Source organism: Tachypleus tridentatus, chromosome 13 (assembly GCF_004210375.1).
Source record: "Tachypleus tridentatus isolate NWPU-2018 chromosome 13, ASM421037v1, whole genome shotgun sequence".
Lineage (NCBI taxonomy): Eukaryota > Metazoa > Arthropoda > Merostomata > Xiphosura > Limulidae > Tachypleus > Tachypleus tridentatus.
Window position 1 is genome coordinate 40,708,015 of NC_134837.1, and position 23,376 is coordinate 40,731,390.

The 23,376-nt window shown below is 33.1% G+C and overlaps 2 protein-coding genes across 6 annotated transcripts in view; both read right to left on the reverse strand.

Annotated features, from left to right (window-relative positions):
- The window catches only part of LOC143237763 (uncharacterized), a 214,370-nt gene extending 212,163 nt beyond the window's left edge, over nucleotides 1–2,207 (reverse strand). Inside the window, exon 1 of the mRNA XM_076477328.1 lies at nucleotides 2,021–2,207. The gene's annotated coding sequence lies outside the window, so the exon portion shown is untranslated. The remainder of the gene's footprint in view (nucleotides 1–2,020) is intronic.
- An 18,215-nt stretch (nucleotides 2,208–20,422) lies between these two features.
- The window catches only part of LOC143237129 (arrestin domain-containing protein 17-like), a 30,956-nt gene continuing 28,002 nt past the window's right edge, over nucleotides 20,423–23,376 (reverse strand). For all 5 annotated transcript variants that reach the window (XM_076476031.1, XM_076476034.1, XM_076476032.1 and 2 more), the window contains one exon: nucleotides 20,423–21,981. In XM_076476031.1, coding sequence (XP_076332146.1) covers nucleotides 21,808–21,981 — 174 coding nt within the window. In that variant the 3' untranslated portion in view covers nucleotides 20,423–21,807. The remainder of the gene's footprint in view (nucleotides 21,982–23,376) is intronic.

Below are 23,376 nucleotides of genomic sequence, written 5' to 3' on the forward strand. Positions count from 1 at the left end.
AGAATGCATAAACATGAAAATCAGTGGAAAAAATCGTCCATGTGTTTCAGGCATCAGTACGCAACATAACCGTGAAGGACTTCCATCCGGAAAAGCGCCACAAGTAATAAGCATATAAGATGTTTCCACAATAAGTCATTTCAACCGTTGCTTACTTCAACCATCTGGAGAATAAAGCGAATATTCATGCTATTCTATACGAAAACATTTTAGTAAAGTCACTGAAAATAGCGCCTATGGATTTTGTGTGCGATCAGACTGTTGAAAAGGGTGCTGAGAAAACGTAATTTTCGTACACTTGATGGATTATGGAAAATCTGCAGAGTGCAGCTGTGTGCTTTGAACGTGATAGCCTTGCAACAAAGACATTTGTAATGGGATCTACACTACGGGGCTATTGTATAATAATCAGGTAATGCATGAACGGACGTGGGTACATGGACTACGACAACGTATTGAAGCTCCAACGTCGTTTTAATATAGTTTACTAAAACTCTACATATATACATAAAGAGATTTATTTAATAACCGCGAAGGATACTTAGGGTTCCAACGGAATACGAATAACTATATTTGTTGTTTGGAATGCATTTTCAAACCTGGTTGTAGATTCGACCGTTTGAAAACAGAGTAGCCATATTTATGAAACCAAGTGGGAACTGGAAAGAATCAGTTTATCTATAAATAAGGCATTGCCCAGAGGCATTACAGAAACTCCCAAATTGAACAAAGCAGTGCATTGTTTACCCAGTTCGATAGAGATCTTTAAATAGTTTTTCTTTCATATAAATTGTACTGATCGAAGCCTCTCTTTCATTCAACTATTTCAAAACAAAATTTCACAAAAAATATATGTTTTTATTCTATTTGTATTGTTTCCTATTTCCAAAATAAAAACATATAACAAAATATTTAAAAATAAAGTTAAAAGCATCCCAAAATCATTTCGACAAATAGTAAGAGAAGAGTATTTGTTTTATATTGATACCCTAAGAAAATAAACTATGTCTACAGATTTAACGTTTATTTAGTTTTGAGAGATAGAACTTTGTTTGTAGTTAATTGAATTTAATGTTACTTATGTATTCATATCTTTGCTGTGTGTGTGTTGTAAATTAATTGACACGTTCGTTAATTTATCTTGTAAGCTTAAAGCAAGTAATCATTTTCATGTGGAATTTTGATGAATTATTACGTGGAATTAAATACAAAAGTGTTTCTATTTGATTCTCTAACCGGCTCAGCTCAGAAAATTATATAAGGTTTTCATAGAACAACAGCAAAATATGGTTGTTGTTACTAAAATATAATACATTAAGATATACTGTGCAAGTAAATACGTTCTTGTATATAACATTTATTTTGTAAACAACTTTTGCTAACCCGATTTATTTGAAAATATCTTTAGAAATGTTATGTTTATTTCTCAGAGTTTTGAGTTTGTCGTAGTTTTACTTGATTTAATCAGATACTAATGTCGTTTTTAAATGTTGTTAGATAGATGCTTCATTGCTTAACAGTACTAACCAAATCAATTAATAGAATTTGGTAAAGCGATGTTCACAAATGAGAAACGACTACAGAATGTGTCCACTTTGTGCACTACAAGCAAATGTAACACAGGAGTTCTACATTATTGAGTATTTAACGTTTTTATCTAATATAAACTTCGATTTGTATTTTCTAAGCACATAGAAACACAACATACGACGGGCATCATTAAATACTAAGCTATAATTGTGAGATATTGTACGCCGTATAAATAACATTATATTTTATAAACTAAACGAAGTAGGGAACTGAGACATTGCTCTAACGTTTTTAAGTTTCTGAAACGTCGACTTTGCCCTATTTCTTTGTAACAGACTTATAAACGCTAACCGTTGGTCTTGCAAACTAATTTATATTGAATTGTCATATATTTAGTGTTTAAAATTCCCTCAGACGAAGTATTCTATTCGAATCTTATTTATGTGTCACTAAAATTATAATTTAGAGTAAGATTAATGGATTTACTTACCTGAAATATTAGTTTTTTGTCTCGGTGAATTTATAAAGAGCATTCTAAAGGGTAAGAAAACTTTTTCTTCCTGAAGTTGAAATTCTCACTTTGTAACATTGTTAACGTACTGTTTATAAGTTTTGTCAGACGATGGACACTCTCACACTTCACCTGCAACAAGACTGATCGGCTTCAGTTTAGGTAAGTCGTTGTTGTCTAAAGCTGCGAGATTGTAGCGCCCTCTTTTAATTATACCCCATTTTATTACGGTGCTTCTGAAACGGCAACATCATCATTCTTAAATACTTTGTTTTTGGAGTTTTACAGAATCTTTCATCTCATGTTTTCTCTCTGTTTTACCTTAGGAAGTATTTATGTGGCACTAGGAGAAGAAAGTTTTATGCGTATAAGACTATAAACACATTAACATTAAGATTGATGTAGTGGGTGCCATCTGGTGGATTTGTGTCACAATCTTATTTAGTGTATAAATAAATAATTTACTAGAAAGTTTTTATCACAGACAGAAACAAATTTGTGTCTTTTGCTGTACTCAAGTTATAATTATTGCTTCAGTAATCTAAGATATAAATACAAGAGTTTACATGAATTCTTAAAAAAAAAGTGAACTGTCGAATAACCAGACTATCAGGTTTAACAAAACAAAATCATTTAGTAATTAACTCAATAAAAGAGTTAATACAATTAAATATTTTGAATTATTTACTTCAAGATTCAGAAAGAAAGAACCACATGAAGTTTGATACCTGAACTAACATAATATTCTTGTATTAATCGGGCATCGGTAAATTTACGGGTTTTCAAAACTAAAATGCAGGGTTCGATTTTAGTTGCTGTGAATTGCTTTAGAATTTCGGGCAAAACTGCATGAAGGCTATCTGGGCTAGCGCTCCTAATTTAACAGTGTAAGACTAGAAAAAAGGCAGTTTGTCATCATCACCTACCGCAAAATGTTGTGCTACTATTTTATCAACGAATAGTGGGATTAACCATAACTTTATAACACTCCTACAGTTGAAAGGGCTAGCATGTTTGGTGCAACGGGAATTCGAACCCGCCACCCTCAGATTGCGAGTCGAGCGTTCTAACCACCTATCCATGCCAGGTCTGTTTGCGATGGACAAATTGCATATAGGCCATTACATATTTTTGTGCAACTAAGAATTAAAAAATATAAAATTGTATATGTTGAGATTAATGTGTAGGTGTTTGTGCGTAACAGCAAATAGTAGTAAAAATGTTACACGAGTTCTTTTCATGCTAAGAAATTAATTTGTATAAATTCAAATTTAATTATTTTTTAATTACCAAGAAAGTTTCATGGTAAAATTTATTTTTAAAAATCACATAAAATCACAATCTAAAGACTGATAAGGGTAACAAAAATCTTCGATCAGATGTCAATGAAGGTAAAATTAATGTTTTGTACGACGTGAAGATATCAATAGTAAGAAACCTGGAAAATCGAAATCAGATACTTAATCAGATATTGTCAGTTCTAAGCTCCTTAACGCGACATCCCGAAAGAAAACACGCAAGTTAATAATGAAATTTTTAAAACAAATATTGAAAAGAACAACTCCTGAAACACTCATTGAGAAATTAGAAAACGGAATTCACAGTAAACGTATATGGGGCGTTTGTCCTAAAATTAAGCAGAGTTTAAAGGGAAAAACTGGTGATACCAAAAACAGCATATTAAATAAATGTGAAATTCAGACGTAACCTGCATACAACATCGTAACTCATTTACTGAGTCACCGTTTAAGAGATAATATGAAGTATATTAAGCCCTTTAAGGATAAAAGTTTCTTTCAACGTTTAATGTGAGATGCGTGTGTGTAGGAACCTAAAAAATGCAAGTAATGAAGGTCATAGTGGAATAAAATATATTTCAAGAATATAAAAGTTAATTTCTAAAAGGTCCCTAAATTTATGGTTGAGTGGAAAGCGAAGAGTAAATAGATTGGTTTAAACCTTTTACGAGAGGCTTGTGAACAGTTACTAGACGTTAAAAAGTGTATTTTAATGTCACTTAGTCTGACGACTAGACATTACAGAAAGGAGGTGTGAGTTTATGGAGAAGATAGTTGAGGATAGTAGTAAAATATGCCGATATTTTATATTTTCACACCGTATTTATGTGTGGATGAGGCTTAAAAACAACAACTAACTCGTTTGAAAAAGAAGAGTGTCTCTGTGAAAACATTTGATTGGATTACCTTGTACTCTTGTGGAAACCTTTTTTCCGTTTAAAAGTAAATCTTTATTATTTAGTGTAAAAATGTTGTTGCTTTACATGAGAGAACTAATAACCTATAAGTAGTTTAAGAGATGAGACTATTAAATTATATTTAGAATAGAAATACCACTTAAGCAATGAAAATGGTATTTATTGAAAACATTGGAAGCTTTACACACATTAGCAAAAGCAGTAAGATTGATTAACAATGAAACATAAATTAGTAACAAAATCAGAAGCTAGCAGATGATTGTGACCAGGTGTGTTATGTAAAATGTTGAAATATTAGGTTGTCCAGAAATAAATGTCGTTTTTGAACTGCGAAGTTTGGATAAGTATAAACCAGTGTTGTAAAACATGCTTCAATCAAAGTAAGCACCATTTGCTTCAACACAATTTTGTTAACGTGTAATGATGCTGTTTATACCCCTGCTGTAGAAACCAGAGATTCTACGGTCATTGAAATCCCTGAAATCTTCTTCTGCAGCTGCCTGGTTTTGAAAGCGTTTATTGTTCTAAACGTTTTCAAAGTGCTTGAAAAAATGAAAATCTGTAGGGAAAAGGTCAGGGAAATAAGGGGAATGAGGTAGAAATTCGATTCAAATTCATTCAATATTTGGAGCGTCATCCTTGACAGGTCTCATAACGCTGATTTTGTTGATCTTCAGTCAACTCATGCGAAAACCACTTATTCAACTTTTTTTATCTTTCCAATTGCACTCAAGTGGTCAGCAACGCTTGATTTGTTTGTGCCTAGCTTTTCTACAAGCTCACGTATTATTGTGCGAGGGTCTATCTCAACTGCTTCCCTTAATGTGTTTTCATCCAAGGATGGCTTCCTTCCACGACCTTCGTGGTCTTCAAGAATTTTATCACCATGTCGGGACCTTTAGAACCAATGCTGAACTGTACGTTCAGTATCAGATCCATGGCCGAATGCCTGGTGGATATTCCATGTAGTTTCGGTAACTTTTCGTCCAAGTTTGAAGTCGTAGAGGAACATCAGACGAAAGTCCTTCTTGTCTATGCTGCCTTGAGGGTTGCGAAACTTACTCTAAGTAGAGTTGAAGTAGATGACAATTAAAACACCTTGTAAGCGACAAACGTTGGATTAAACTAACCAACCAACAATAAGTTACTCAGTATTCAGCTTCTAAATGTCATCTTGAGAATACCAACATTTATTTCTGGACAACCTAATAGAATTCCTTATAATTCCGTAAGTAGATTAAACTTTTAATTGATAAATACAGATTAATAACTTCCACTGAATTTAATTCTTAGTAAAACATCAAAGTTGACAGTTGGTGAAGAGAAAAAAATTGTGATAGAAGTAATGCTCAGAAAATTTTGAAAATTTGTTTTCGGAAGCTTATCTCAATTAACTAAGCCAAGCATACTTAGAAAAAAAGTCTTCTAGACGAATGGATTATCTACAAATGATTTCAATCGTTTGTATTTATATGTTTTGTATAACAATCCTGCGTATATCGTCCAAAATAATTAGACTTTACTTTTATAAAATTGATTAAACAACAACAACAAAAAGACGAAATTTAAATTGTTGTATCCGTGTTAATTCACAAAGAGATTTGGTTTGTTTGGAATTTTGCGCAAATCTACTCAAGGGATATCCACACTGGTCGTCCCTAATTTAGCAGTGTAAACGTAGAGGGAAGACAGCTAGTCATCACCATCCACCACCAACTTTTGGGCTACTCTTTTACCAACGTATTGTGGGATTTACCATCACATTATAATGCAGCCACAGTTGAAAGAGCGAGCATGTTTGGCGCGACTGGGGTGTGAACCCGCAACCCTTGGATTACGATTGGAGTGTCTTAACTACCTGGCCATGCCGGCCCCCGAATTAAATACGCAACATACTTAGTATCGATATGGCTCATCTTTTTAAGTATTTATCACGTGAATCGATTTTACGTTTATCGACATTGATATATGATTATAATAACATAAACGACACCACTCAAACAAGTATTTTTAAAAATCAACACCACTCACCAAACGCACGTTTGCATAAAGCAATTCATTTCTGTCTAATCTGATGCCTTAGGATTTGTTGACCGTCATCACTTATCCTGTAATGGTGCAGCTTTGAAAAACCAAAAACAAATATTAATCTTCTGATTAACTTTAAAAAAAAAAGATGAAAATAAATGAAGTTTAATAATATTATTTTGTTCTGTTTTTACTTTCTATTTCTATAAGCAAATGAACACAGCATTTTGTAAAAGGGAAAATAGAATTTAATTAGATTAATACCTGTTTTAACAAAAACAAATAGTAGAATGAGTTATTGGTCGTTTGGTTCAATATTTACAGTTTTTTATTCCATTGTAATGAGATAAGTGATATACGAAGCGGATTTACCAGACCATCCATGTAAACGCGTTCAGTATATTGTCTTAAAACGAAACAGCAACAAAAAACACGTTACCATGAATGTCTATTAAAATACAGCAATGGAAATTTGAAAATAATTAGATAAGGGTTAAAAAATTACATTTTAAAGAAAGCCTCTGTTCTCTTAAACGACGTTCATTAGCAGTAATGAAACTATTATAAAACACTTATAAAACACAAAGTAAAAAAAAGTCATGAATACATTATTGTCAAAAACACTTACTAAACAATTTAGTATTCATAAGAAGAAATAGTTTTGAATGTCACTATGGGTTACAGGGCTTTTATTTACTTCTATTACGACTTCTTGAACCTTCGTGTTTTTCTAACATCATGATTCAGCTATGTGTAAGACGTTAAGCTACTTTATGTTCTGAAATACTTCTTTGTTCTCTCATATTTACATTAATGTCAAAAAGATAAATAAAAAACAATCATTTCCGCTAAATGACAGAACGACAACGTTTGTCGTTTCTTGCTACTATTTATTGACGACGAGGAACTCACTCGAAATAAAAATATATCTCAGAACGGTTGGTATAGGTTTTAACACTTTCACTAATAAAGCAGAGAACAACGTTTTTCTGTTTGTTAGCCTGAAGATGACCTAAGAAGGTTAAAACGATGTTTTCTGCTTGTTTCAGAATTTTTACGTGAGGTTACACATAGGAGTCCATCAGCTTTAAAGGTAGATTAGTTGATCAACTGCTCTCATCAACAAGCTAGGCTACTCTTGTTTAACCGGATAGCAGGATTTGGTCCACGAATCCTCACCTTCACAATTCGAGCTACGAACTCGACCCTCTTGGGACTTCTACCAATTTGTAATTGAATATCTAATAGAACCAATTTAAATATACACAGTTTTACAGTTGTCTTAATTTTGACATCGATATATATTATACAGTAACATAACTCAAACAATCGATACTATATATCTCCCATTAATATCCACAAAACGTCAACTACCATGCTTGAGGTGTTTCAGATTACATCAAAGATTCTCAATAGAATGTCCCATTAAGTTTTCTTTCACTTATTAGAATAAATGTGAACACGCTGTTTGTTAGCCATTTTTGTATTGGAAAGGAACTATGAAACAAGGAATTTGGTTGTTTCGCTGATTCCGTCACTGATACTGTAGATATAGTAAATAATGTATATATAAAGACAATCATGTTCACCTTATATTACAGCTTATTACACGTTATTTTTAATTGACATGAACATTTAAACATTTAAGAAAGTGTTATAGAAACATTAGATTGGAGAGAAAGTTTCTCGAGATCTTTGAAAAGAAAGTGGGGAGTTATTTGAACGAAACATAAATCATTCAATAAAATCTAAACAGTTCAAATAACAACGTTTTTATCAGACCAGGGTAGTGATTACCAAAAAACCATTTATCTACTTTAACAGTAAAGTAACTTCAAAAACATAATATTTGAATTTTCACACTGTTCTTATATTGAAGTAAATTATACGACGGTGAAGAAGGCGCAGTACAAGCCTATGTACTTATAGTTTGTATATGTTATAAATGTTTCAAATCTTATTTCTCTAAACAAGTCCTGTTTATAATATCTGTAAGAAATGTAAATATAAAACATAAAAACAGTTCAAAAATTAGTATTGATATTTTACATATAATAAACATTTTGTTCCATTATTGACAACGCATTTTTAGTTTTACTGTTTGCGTATTCGTGTTTCCCAATATTCTAAAAACTTATGAGTGAAAGTGAAAAACATGTTTCCAATATATCAACCACACTATATCAGCCATATCCACTGCCATTGGGGCTTTTCGTCCAAGGCTTGTTAGGCCTATTTGTATGCATCTAAGTTAGTTTTATAAATATAATGAGAAAATATATATGTCTGAATAATGATATAATGATCATTAAATGAATTGGTTAGGCTTATCCATTTATGAGCGCTGAAGTTTAATGCCTTAATACAAAAGAAATTAGTTTTCAAAAAATAAGCGACCCGAACACACAAAGGCTATCCGCGTTTTGAAATGATTAGTTATCTCCTTTAATAATTGATGTCATTCTAAGAGGAAAAACACTTGATGTTATGTTGAAAAATAAAACTAATTAGAGCCATTACTTACCATTCTGTAAACATAGCATGTGGTAAACAAAAAACACTGATAAAAAACGCTCATATTTGTGCAATGTTTACAGTTTTGGATTTTTTGGTTTTTTGCTTATTTGATTTAGGTCTGTGACTATTTTTAAACTTAAGACTAACGATACCAGCTTTATGTCTTTATGATGACAATGTCCAAGCTCTGTACAGAAACGTTTTTTTTATGTACAGACTGCAGCGCTTGTCGTTGAATATTTCTTTGTTAAACACAAAGTTACATAATAGGCTCTCTGTTCTGTGCCCATCACAGACTTCTAAACTGAGTTTTTAGTATTACAAACCGCCGGGTATACCGCTAAAACACTAGGAGGGGCGTCGTACATTGAAATAGAGCTCCATTATATACGAACTCATAAGTTTTTTAAAAACCTGTTTCATATTCACTTTTTCTTAAGAATCATATGGCATAAACAGAATTTCTGCAACTCCATTGTTAGAAATCGTCTTTTTTGTTCACCTTTGAAACAGTTATTATTACAATACTGAGAAGAAGGATTATGTTAAAAACTGAGAACGTTTAAACAAAATCATTATGTTTCGCCCACTTTAACTTGATTTGTTTGTTTGTTTAGAATTTCCCGCAAAGACACACGAGGGCTATCTGTGCTAGCCCTAATTTAGCAATTACTCAACCAGCCTAACCACCAAGCAATGCAAAGCTTTTTGATTAACATTAAATGTATGTTGATAACTCAAGAGCTAAGGTATAATTCTTGCTTTTTGTTTTTGAAACAATATTAAAAGTGTGTCAAAATTTCCATTAGATAAACTTTGAAATTACCTAAAATGCAGGATATTCAGGGATTTCGACTGGGATTCCTTTATTCCTGGCTTTTGTAGCCCTCGAGGCAATTTATGTTTCGTATTCTTTAAATTAGTTATGTCAGTACTATATGAATTAACCTTGTTTTGTTTGGAGAGTTTTGGTTTTTTTGAATTTCGCGTAAAGCTACTCGAGGACTATCTGTGCTAGCCGTCCCTAATTTAACAGTGTAAGACTAGAGGGAAGGCAGCTAGTCATCACCACCCACCGCCAACTCTTGGACTACTCTTTTACCAACGAATAGGGGTATTGACCGTCACATTATAATGCTCCCACGGCTGAAAGGGCGAGCATATTTGGTGTGATGGGGAGTTGAAGCCGCAACCCTCGGATTACGAGTCGAGTGTCTTAACCACCTGGCTATTCGGGGTCTACTTAAAGCTGAACGACAAAGCAATTATAATACACCTGGGAACCAAAACATCCATAAAACATAAATAGTTTAAATGATCCAAAGAGCAATGAGGTAAATAGAAGTGTTTTTAATCTTCTTACTGATCCAAAAACTTTGTTCCATTCCTTAAAATGAGAACACACTAGCAGAATTATACAATATATATACATTGGGAAATCAATCATAATTGCTTCACTTGCTCCCAGATTGTATTATTTTTCTTTATATATTTTTTTTTTAATTTGGTCGTCTAATCGACTCTTCTTCGATCACTTTATTTACAATATCCTCTAAACTCATCGAGTAAAATGTTTACCTGGAGACAGGTTTTCATTAGACGGCAAAATTGTATACTCCAACTTTCGGTGTCGTGGGCGCACCACACCTGAAAGATAAACACAGATCACTTTTCACTAAACGTGCCATAAAACTTATAATATAACACAGGGGTTTAAATTACAGCGGACGTTGAGAGTGCTTCACAGACTTAGCTGATAAACACCGTTAAACTAGATCTTTATTGTGCAACTAGATTAATGATCGTGTTTATTCACGATTATGTTTACACATAATCTAGTTGACCTCCCAAATCAAATAAACACTACTTATTGTACCATCCCAAATAAAGTCGCTGGGATATCCGGTGTCTTGAAATGAATCATAAGATATACGTGATCGATTGTTGTTTCCAGTTATGTTTATCGATAATTCTCGATGAATGAAAGGTGGTGCTTCCTTTTTACGATGATTGATCGGTTTTGTTTTGTTTTCTCCTTTAACTGTCACCAGGATGACATCTATTTTTGCATACCAGTTCAAAACGTTCGATGCATTTTATTAAAAGTGTAAAACTGAGAGAATGCATAAATAGGAAGCTGAAAAATAAAATTACGGCCTAATCAGTTTACTCTTGAAAAAAATCTCTCTCGTTAATCACAACATCACAAGACGAGCGATTCTGTATCGTTTATTATAATTTGTTTCGTTTTATTGAGCGAATACATAAATAATATAAAACGTTAAATTATCCAATGAGATTAAATCTAGAGTAAAATATCGAATGAACGAGTTAAAATGATAGGAAAGTAATGAAAGAAAGTATCCGCTATTTCCATAAACTAATTAAGTCCCATGCGGTGCGCTCTTCTCCTGAAGAGTAGCAAATATGCACCAATCAAAAAACCATTAGCAACTCCGTACGACAAGCGACAATCATCACGACACTTGAGAGTTCCATTAAATTTAGATTAAGCCTAATTCATAAACTGGACTGAAAATAACATTATTATGAGAAAGCTCCCGGCAATTAAATCTTCCAAACCCAAAAAGTGGAGCTTTTCATAATTATTTCGTAAAACAACAAGAAGCTTGTAAACAAATTATAGTTTATTTTGCTACATTTAAAATCAATTAGAGAAGGAAATTGTTTATGAAATCTGTCAGGCTATATCAAAATGTATTTGAATGGAGAGGGTTCCATTCGTCAGGGCCCAGCATGGCCAGGTGGGTTAAGGCGTTCGATTCGTAATCTGAAGGTCGCGGGTTCAAATATCAGTCGCACCAAACATGCTCGCCCTTTAAGCCGTGGGGGCATTATAATGTGACGGTCAATCTGACTATTCGTTGGTAAAAGGGTAGCCCAAGAGTTGGCAGTAGGTGGTGATGACTAGCTGCCTTCCCTCTAGTCTTACACTGCTAAATTAGGGACGGCTAGCGCAGATAGCCCTCGAGTAGCTTTGCGCGAAATTCAAAACAAACAAATAAACCATTCGTCAGCATTTCAAAAACTGACGTAACGACCCATGGTGGTGTTATAAAAAGTATCGAAGTTGGTCGCTAAACAAGACACAGTAAAACATAAATGTGTTTAAATTACAAGGTTAGTTATAAAATAATGATCTTAAAATGATTTTGAACAAGCAGTAGCTCAGCAAAAAGTCCGAAAACTTATAACAGTAAATTAAGGTTTCGATACCCGTGGTAGACAAAATATATCTAGCCCATCGTGTAGCTTTGCACTTAACAACAAACAAACCCTCTCTCCAACTGATTACAGGTAGAAGTCAACTGCTCTGTCTTTCGAGTGGGTCGTGTGTAGGTAGACCTCCACGGTACAGCGGTAAGTCTATGGATTCACAATGATAGAACTCGGGATTCAACTACCCGCGGTGGACACAACACACAGCTCATTGTAGTTTTGCTCTAACACAAACATATTGTAACTTGGTAAACTTTGGGAACCCCTTTCCTACGTCGTTTCTCCCCTAGTACCGAGTGGTCTGCGGATTTATAACGCTAGAAACCGGGCTTTGATACCCGTGGTGGGCCAAGTATAGATAGCCCATTGAGTAGCTTTTTGTGCTTAACTTCAAACAAATGCTGTTTCTGTGTTTGTGTCGCAATCTTTAATTTTATACACCATGAACAAAATACTTAAAGAAGTCTGGTAAGAGCTTTTTTGAAAAATTAAATATCATTCATTTGCATATGCTTAACACTGTTCCTTACATAAACGATCTGACAGATTTTCAGAGTTCACCATAAAAAAGTGATAGACTTTTTTATTAGTTTTTGAGATGAATGAATTTTCTTTGAATTTTAACCCTCAATACCTTCATTATAAAAGATATTGTTATTTGACAAACAACTATTGTTTACTCACAATTAGCACAATAATACTAGTTTATTTGCAATTCAAAGCCACCAGATTGCTTGCAATCACCAGCATGATCTGATCTGTTAATGATGGAATGTTAATAAATAAGGTATCACCCAAGTTCTATTTATTGTTATTACATATTGAATACGCAAAACCCAGAACTATGTTATTCCTCAACTAAAAATGTAATAACTATAAAATGTTATAACTCTAAAATCTCCACCGTGTTAGATTGCGCATAGCCCGTTGTATAGCTCTACGTTAAAACACCAACTGACCACAACGCACCAAAGGCGTGGATAAATAGTTGATCTCACAGAAATATTCCGTCATTATAAACCAAATTGTGATAATAATAGAACTATTTCAAACTTAAAAACAGTCAGTGTCAATCACGATTAGGAAACTATATTTAACATGCAGAACTTACACTTTTAATTCCAAAACTACAAAACCAAAACTGTGTCATTTTCACTGAAATCTTTCTTCAACACACAGAATTTCATTTACAATCGTATTTCGTGACATGCTTTCCAAAATACGTAGAACTTCATACTTTTAAAATGATATTATTTAAGGGTTGTAATAATCGTCGAAACTACCATGACGTCATGGTTGGCTTAACGCAGACTTTAAAACCAAAATACTCTGTTGTTGTTGTTGACATTTCCAAGACGGACGTCATGTACACAAAAACAACAACAAGGATTCAGAAGAATTGGGATTCGCACAACACTAGCAGACAAATGTAATCAAACCAAATGTATTTAAAACACAACTTTAAAATGGAAACAAATTAATTTTATTTAGCAACATTTTGAGCAACACTTAATGACGAAAAACGCACTTGAAATAAAAGTGTATTCGGAACAACTGGTATAAGCATTAATATTATTGTTAAGGAGAGAACAACGTTTCGACCTTCCTCGGTCATCTTTACGTTAACAAAGATGGAGAATTTGCAGCTGAGTGTTGCCGGCCATACGTCTTATGGATAAGAATATAAACAGATACGGGATTTGTAGGGAGCGATGCAGTTGGATGTGAGGTTATTTGTGTTGTTTTTTAAATTTCGCGCAAAGCTATCTACGCTAGCCGTCTCTAATTTAGCAGTACGAGACTAGAGGAAAAGCAGGTAGCAACTCTTGGGCTACTCTTTTACCAACGAATAATGGGATTGACCGTCACTTTATAACGCTCCCGTGGGGGAAAGGGCGAGCATGTTTGGTGTGACGAGGATTTGAACCCGCGACCCTCGGATTACGATCCGAACGACTTAACCATCTAGCCATACCGGGCTGTTAGGTTATTAAGTAGTATAGGTATATAAGTGTTCCTTTACATTGGTTTAATTTTGCTTTGAGTTGTCGTATAAGTAAGGCTTCTTTGATTTTGTGTTTATTAATATTTGTTTCCTTACTTAGTATCTCTGTGTTTTCTATGGTTGTGTGGTGTTTATTTGATTGCAGTGTTCAAAAACATGTGAAGGTGTTTTTTGTGTTCTTTTAATCTAGTTTACATTTTTCTGCTTGTTTCTCCAGTATAGAAGTCGTGGCAGTTGTTGCATTGTATTTTATAAATTATGTTGGTGTTGTGTTTGTCAGTGTAGTTTTTACATAGTATGGACTATAGTTTTGTATCTGGTGTTTGAAGAAATTTGGTGTTTACTGAAATGTTGTGGTTTGTTAAAGTTTTTTTTTTCCTTTCCAAATGCTAGTTATTTTTTCGCTGATGTCGGGAACATATGTTATGCAGCCGTGTAAGGTTTTGTAGTATGTTGTATCTTGGGATTTATTGTCGTTTGTTTGTTGTTGGTCTAGGTGTGTGCGTATAATTTGTTTACACGGTTTTGGATGACATTTGTTGATGTTGATAAAGTGTTGTTTTATTTTGTTGATTTCTTCGTTAATTTTATATGGTGAACATAGTTTTATGGCTGTATTTACTTGGTTTTTTAATATGTTGAGTTTTTGTTTTGTTTCATGTGCTGAGTCCCAGGGAATGTATAATCCAGTAAGGGTGATTTTTCTGTGGGTTTCTGTTTTAGTTTGTGTATCGGTTCTACTGATCTTGTAGTTGAATAGTGCTGTTTGGTAAGTTTTTTTCCTGTTAACAGGTAAACTTAATGTTGGGGTGTAACGTGGCCATCAAGAATATTCTTCCCCTCGTTTTTTTACAGTGATTTTATTTTAAAAGAAAAAAAATTACAGTAAAATGTAAGTCGCATATCATAAGTGTCACACCTTCCGTGGAAGCTGCCATATTGCATTCTTCAATCTGTGTGTGTGTGTTTTCTTAGAACAAAGCCACATCGGGCTATCTGCTGAGTCCACCGAGGAAAATGGAACCTCTGATTTTAGCGTTGTAAATCCGTGGACTTACCGTTGTACCAGCTGGGAACTTCTTCAATTTCCTCACACTCCTCTGAGCTGTTGGGTGCATTGAGCCAAAGCTGAAGCAGCGATGGAATTCAATAATCACAAAAGATGACACTATGGAGATGGCGCGACAATGCTGAATGCAAACGTTGAATTTTGAATTAGTCCTATATATGTTCTTATATTATCTCTATTTGTTAATTTTTGTATTAAAATAAATAGATTTAAAATCAATATTTAAAAAACAAAATAAAACACTCATTATTTAAAGAAAATTATTGGATTTTTAAATTAATGAGATATTTAGATATATACATAAGAAAGCTTATTTATTCAATTTTAGCTAACGCCATCTGTTAACAAAAAGTGAAATCGTGTTTTACAAATTTAGATTGCGTGATTAATAACCGCATTTCAAAACAGCACTAATACAACAAACCTTTTCATTATAGTTTGTTTCCTTTTGTCATTTCAAAACCTAATCATTTTTCCTCCTTTTTTTAATTAAGTTGGTCAGTATACTTGTGTGACAGATTAAAGATAGCATGATCTTATTTTTCAATTTATATTTAAGAACGAATCAGTTTGTTGTTGTTTGTAAATTAACGTGTCCTTTCAGGAATTCTTGTTGCTTTTATATTCTCAAAAGATCCAACCTTAATGCAACCAGGGAATGGATTTTTTTTAAATAACATTTTCGAGTGCGTAAACAAAGGTAAATATCTAATCTTCAGACTGCGTGCGTAGTTTTATGTTTGTCATTCACTATAGTTAAGCCTCATGTCATCAAAAATTTATAATTTCGCCATCCTCCAAACACGCACACTCTCAAACAAACGTTTCATACAAGCTGGTGACCCCTAGCGTTGTTAGTGCGCTGATTCCAATAGTATCAGCAAACTACTCATGTAAATAAATGTATAAAAATATAAAATGACAAATACGTATATTATTGAGGTTACAAAATTTACTTTTGATCTTAAAGATATTCCATTCATAATATTGTATCAATTCACAGTTGTAATTATTTACTAGATATTTATTTAGATTTCAATGCACGTTATAAAATAGTTAAGATACCTTAATAGGTAGCCAAAATATGATCTGCATAAATTTAATACTGTCTGTTGCGTGTTCATGTAGCTACTTATCTATATAAATATAATAGTACTGTCTGTTGTATGTTCACGTAACTCCTTATCTATATAAATATAATAGTACTGTCTGTTATATGTTAACGTAGCTACTTATCTATATAAATATAATAGTACTGTCTGTTGTATGTTCACGTAGCTACTTATCTATATAAATATAATAGTACTGTCTGTTGTATGTTCACGTAGCTACTTATCTATATAAATATAATAGTAGTCTGTTGTGTGTTCACGTAGCTACTTATCTATATAAATATAATAGTATTGTCTGTTGTATGTTCACGTAGCTACTTATCTATATAAATATACTAGTACTGTCTGTTGTATGTTCACGTAACTACTTATCTATATAAATATAATAGTACTGTCTGTTGTATGTTCATGTAGCTACTTATCTATATAAATATAATAGTACTCTCTGTTGTGTGTTCATGTAGCTACTTATCTATATAAATATAATAGTAGTCTGTTGTATGTTCACGTAGCTACTTATCTATATAAATATAATAGTACTCTCTGTTGTGTGTTCATGTAGCTACTTATCTATATAAATATAATAGTACTGTCTGTTGTATGTTCACGTAACTCCTTATCTATATAAATATAATAGTACTGTCTGTTATATGTTAACGTAGCTACTTATCTATATAAATATAATAGTACTGTCTGTTGTATGTTCACGTAGCTACTTATCTATATAAATATAATAGTAGTCTGTTGTGTGTTCACGTAGCTACTTATCTATATAAATATAATAGTATTGTCTGTTGTATGTTCACGTAGCTACTTATCTATATAAATATACTAGTACTGTCTGTTGTATGTTCACGTAACTACTTATCTATATAAATATAATAGTACTGTCTGTTGTATGTTCATGTAGCTACTTATCTATATAAATATAATAGTACTCTCTGTTGTGTGTTCATGTAGCTACTTATCTATATAAATATAATAGTACTCTCTGTTGTGTGTTCATGTAGCTACTTATCTATATAATTATAATAGTACTGTCTGTTGTATGTTCACGTAGCTACTTATCTATATAAATATAATAGTACTCTCTGTTGTGTGTTCATGTAGCTACTTATCTATATAAATATAATAGTACTGTCTGTTGTATGTTCATGTGGCTACTTATCTATATAAATATAATAGTACTGTCTGTTGTATGTTCACGTAGCTACTTATCTATATAAATATAATAGTATTGTCTGTTGTATGTTCACGTAGCTACTTATCTATATAAATATAATAGTACTGTCTGTTGTATGTTCACGTAGCTACTTATCTATATAAATATAATAGTATTGTCTGTTGTATGTTCACGTAGCTACTTATCTATATAAATATAATAGTACTGTCTGTTGTATGTTCACGTAGCTACTTATCTATATAAATATAATAGTACTGTCTGTTGTATGTTCACGTAACAACTTCGCAGGATGTGAATGGATCTTCATGAAATTTTGGATAGAAGTTCATTAGATCCATGCGGAGTACGTACAGATTTTCAGTTTTGCATTTTGTGGTTTTATGGGCGTTTTTGCATGTGTTTTTTCTCCCTTATATGGATCTTCACCAAATGTGGTATGGAAGTTTATGTACCCAACATGGGGAGATCCATGCAAACGTACGGTTTTACATTTTACGTTTTGAAGTTTTTATGGGAGTTTTTTGAAACAATTACGTATAAGGGAAGTAACTTTTCATGTCCTAATCATGAATTTACATACCTTCCGTGCAGGGACGGGTACTCTATGTATTATTAAATAAATGTCAATGAGTAGTAAAGCATTGAATAACATTTGTGTTTACTAGGTGGCGCTCTATATCCTATAGAAACCTCGTTGTTAAGTGTACAACTACACGACCAGTTCTCAGTGCTGCTTTCACCACAAATATTGAAAGCTTTTAGAGTTAGGAGCACACACCGCTGAGCCACTGGATTTACCATAGATATTAATTTTTACATACCATATACATATAACTTGTACCTCTTGTCCACCTAATAATAATACTTTTATGTTTATTTTAATTCCAAAAAAAAAAAAAAATTGAGTAATAATCATTTCCCAAATCAACGTTCAAATATTGTGCGTAGGATATTGGTATCAAATGTTTATAAATTAATAACATGAGTTATTTTTCGTACTCATGGTAACAAATAAAGATTCCATAATTCCTACTAAAATTAAGACGACAATGCGTTATTCTTTAAGCTGCTTGATTAGAGCCTTATGTTTTATGGGAATCTTGAGTGCGGTCTATTCTTTGTTCTCTCCTCTCTTCCCCATTGGCTCAGAAGGAAGACTGAAGTCTTACAATGCTAAAAAGTGAGTTTCGATGCCTGTGGTGAGCGCAGTACAGAGAGAGCTCATTGTGTAGCTTTGTATTTAATTACAAAACAAACTGCAGTAATATGCAAGTTATTCACGCTCACAGACCGCTAAGAGACAGAAACTGAAGTGAAATAAATAACACATGAACTTCTATTCCGATATGAGTAGGGGTAAGTTCCGGGAAGACCTTTGTACCAGTATTTCACACGTCTGTAAGTCAAGTACACAAACCAACAGGTCCCTAGTTATTAAAGTGTTTAACAAATAAACAGCGTAAAAAATTGTGTTAACGTAACAATTTTGTAAAATGTGATTAAAAACAACCTCCCATCTCTTTACCACCATTCACCAACTGAAATTCATGGTAGATGCAATTATTAAGTTAGTGTGGTTTTGTTTTTTAAATAAAGGCATATCAGGTTATATGTTGAGTTCACGAAGGAGGGAATCGAACCCTTGATGTTGGCGTTTCAAAGCCGTAAATTTAATACCACTTCACAAAATAGTAATTTACATGGATCAAAATTTATTAGTTGTATACAACCTGAAGATCCCAATATTTATATATATATAAATAACTTACATAGCTGGCACAATACGATTGTGATACCAAATAAACTGTTAAATAATAACATTAATTGCAATGAAATTAATGCCATCTTGGATATTTCTAAAAATAACGTAGAACAAAATCAACAAGTAATATCAGGGAAGTGGAGAACTTAATGTTATGAAGTTTATAAGGTTAAACATGGTCAACTAAGGTAATTTAGTAACATCTGATTAACATAACCAAATCAAGAAACAAAAACTCGTCTTAATATTCAGAAGTGAATGAGCCATGAAAGAAAAATCAAAACCACGAGAAATATGTCGAATAATGTCATAATTATTAATTTTAGACACACGGTTAACTACAAGTCTATATGAAACGTTTAAAATAAAATTTGCTAATGAACATATTAATTACTGTTAGTCTTCTCGATAGATCTAAGTCATCGAAAGCCACAATAAATCTATTATAATTCAAATTCTAGTAACGCCATATCTAAAATACAAACTTGTTAGTTGGACTTTAGAGGCTGTTTTCACGATATAAATTGTATCTGGACGTATTTACACATAATGTTCGCGTTTCAAACGTGAAACCTATCATCTCTAATCCTTCCACGATGCTCTAAAAGTACCAGAATCCCGGTGTTTTTGTCCCCTACAATGAATCCCTGTTTCAGAGAACTGAATAACAGTGTTGACAGAGATAAGGTAACCCATAAAAGATATAATAATCTAATCTGTTTGCCACAAAAATAATTTTTCTATGAATAAAAATATTCACTGGACTAGATGTCAACAATAAAATGGCATTCGAGAGGCACATAATAAAAACAAAATACTGAAACGAGGGAAACCCAACAGTGTTTATTTCAAACAATCAAAAGCTTTATTTTCAATGCTGAATTGACATTGTTCTTTGCGCGAGGAAATGCCATTAGAAATAGATTAAGAAAACATTTTTGAAACTTTCTAAACAGCAGCTGTTTCATGAATGATTTGAAAATTCCAATAAAGCCTTTGATAATAAATAAAAGATCAAACAATTAGCTTTTAAACAGGGTGTTAAACATACAGACACGAGCATTCACATTTCATCACTATGAACTGGTTACGTTGAAAATGATACCAAGTTAAGCCTAATGAAACGTCAAAGTCTACGTATAAGGTTTCTTTTTTCTTTGCTGTTTTATATTTATTTTTACGTATAATAGATAGTGTATCCACACAGTGTAAAACCAGAAACGACCTGATTTGAGTAACTGAAATTTTCATTTTTATATAAGAACCACTCAGTCATTAAATTATTTTAATTTAAAAAATGTTTTTCAGTAGCTTTTGTACTTATATAAGCGAGTACAAAACTGTAACAGCATTACGTCACGAACAGTGAGAAACATTTTACTTCTATAAATGCGTAGAATACCTACGAATGACGCAAAGAAATTGCTCTCTTTGATATCAAATCTTAATTCATATAATCATATGTACCTTCGTAGGAACAACTGTTAATGCTATCACTAACAGGCGAAAACCTAAACACAAAGAAAAAATCAAGGCTTAATGTGCTTAGTTGCTTTGTGTAAATGAAATATTACAAATATTTGTTCTTTCCTGCCAGCATTGTTTTAAAATGTTGCTTGTTTCTCTCGTCTAAGAGCATTTAATCGAAGATGTGAATTAAGCTGGGGGTGTTGTTACGCCATAACCGAAATTATGCTTTGCTTTGTTTCAGAAATGTCACGCAAAGCTACATAGAGGATATTTGCTCACATTATTGTCCATAATTTTGAACTCGTACACTAGAGAGAATGCAGTTAATCAACATAATTTATTGATAATTCTTAAGATACTCTGGTCTGATTGAATAGTGGATATTTGATCTTCTATAGCGACCCTATGACGAAATATTGCAAATCATAAATCCTCGGGCACGCTAACGGCTAGGTCACGATCATATGTGACTTTAAAGGTGGATTGGTTTTATAGCAATTCTAACATTCATGTTACGTGCGCTATTATTATAACATGTATACAAGCTTACATTTTACATACGTTATTTCAAATTAATCTTTTCAGTGTGTCATTACTTCTGAAACTTCGTTTTAGTTTAACGTTTTAAACAATGTCGATGCCTTTTTCTTTCCTCACATTTCAAGATTTTGGGTTCCAAGCCAAATACTTACTTACTTTAAAATAAATGAAGAGAGAAAACTACAACTGACGCCCACTCTTTAGAGCTTGAACTTCCTTCCCAGCTTCTAAGCACTTTTATCCAAGTTGCCCACAAAATATATTGGGACGTTCCTGGTTAAATAATGATCTTCCTCTTGCTTATTTAACCTGTACCTCGTGTATTTATTCTTAGCCTCTTATAACGTCTCTGTAACATATCCCGTAGATAAGCCCACATACACATAAAATTAACTCTCAAAGTAATGACGTATTTCATCTTCAGGTCCTCCCTAAAGGGTAAACATGATAACATAACAAATGAAAAAAAACAAACACATTATGAATTCTATGTAACGCAAAAAAATGATTAACTTGAGGTTGAATAAAAAGTTATGTGTTAATACAATTTTATTAGATGTATTACTTTTTACTGAAATAAAACATGTTATTGAATCTTATATTCGACATCTTTGAGCTTAGCTGTTTACTTCAGAGTGTTCGTGCTAAGCCACGGTCGGAACACTGGTAATACTGTTGGATAATGGGTTCCTTTCTTTCGTTGAAGAGTGCCATCTGTGTTTCTAATCGGATAGGTGGCCATCATGATTGGTAACTGAAGTTTAATTTCTTTCTCTGGTCCTTTGGGGTAGATGAAGAACTGAAAGAAGTAATGAAAGATAGTTATCAAAGTGTGTCGTCAGTCACATACACTAAGACAGTTCGTTTCCATTAAAAGCAACACGAAGAGTTATCTGCACATAGTTGTCCTTAATTCTGAATCGATAGACTAGAAGAAAGGCTGCTAGTCAACAGCACTCAGAAAGGCTGCTAGTCAACAACACCCAGAAAGAATGCTAGTCAACAGCACTCAGAAAGGCTGCTAGTCAACAGCACTCAGAAAGGCTGCTAGTCAACAGCACACAGAAAGGCTGCTAGTCAACAGCACACATTCTGAACTCTCCATCTTCTTTTGCCTGACCAAATACTGAGATCTGAACGTCACTTTTATAGTTCACCTACGAACCCTAAATGTGGAGCGCGTTTTTGCGGCAATGGACTAAGAATCAAGAGCCCTCAGATTCACTGTTCGAACACGCTAACTGCCAAACTGTGCCTGCCCAATCATGTAAGTAATCATATTTCTTAGCGTTTGGTTTTGTTCGATTTAACTCCGCACTGTCATATCTTGTCTTATGTCACTCGTTTTGGGTAATTTATTTTATTAAGACATTCAAATCAGCACTTGATAAGAATACTGTCAGATATTTCAGTTACTCGACTACCGGAGAATATTCGAATAGTTCTACTGGCAAAAAAAAAAGCAAGCAACAGACCTGATCAAGCGAACGTCTGAACTTTTTGTTAGAAAATTATGGCATAAAATATTTCTAAATTTCATATTTCATCGACAGATGTCTCTATTTTGTATTAACATAATTTGGGGTCACATGAAACAGCATGGCAGCCTCCAACAGTTGTTAGGAAAGCTTACTAAACTGATTTTTTACAAGTTAATTTTTAATGCATTATGACAACTGTAGGTTTGTGAAGAGTCCGTCGAAACGTTAAGCGGTTTGAGATGTAAGGATTGTGCAACGTTTTGCACATGGCCTCTGCAACGCTTCTAAAAAGCTAGTGACAGTTTTCTTGTTTTTTAACTATATTTTAGGATTATATGTATAGCGGCCCAACGTGGTCTTACTAGTGACGTCATGTAACGTTTTTACACCTGACCTCAAAAGTTGCTGAATACGATAACTTTTCGCTTCCTTTGTCGTCGTACTCGGTGTAGCGTCACATCGCATGTTTGTAGTGTTACCATTGATTTGAGTTCACTGGCTTAACTAAGAATAAGAAAAAAACCAAAACCCTATGGATACATATTAAACTTAAGTAAGTAGTGTATGTTTGTTTTGCTTTTATTATTTCTTTGTGTACATGATCTTACATTTCCGAGTCTACGAAAACAATAACTCAGAGTCCTACCTTAAGACAAAATAATTTGTTATAAACTGTATTATTTTATCTTTTTGTAGCAAACTCGGTAGCAGAG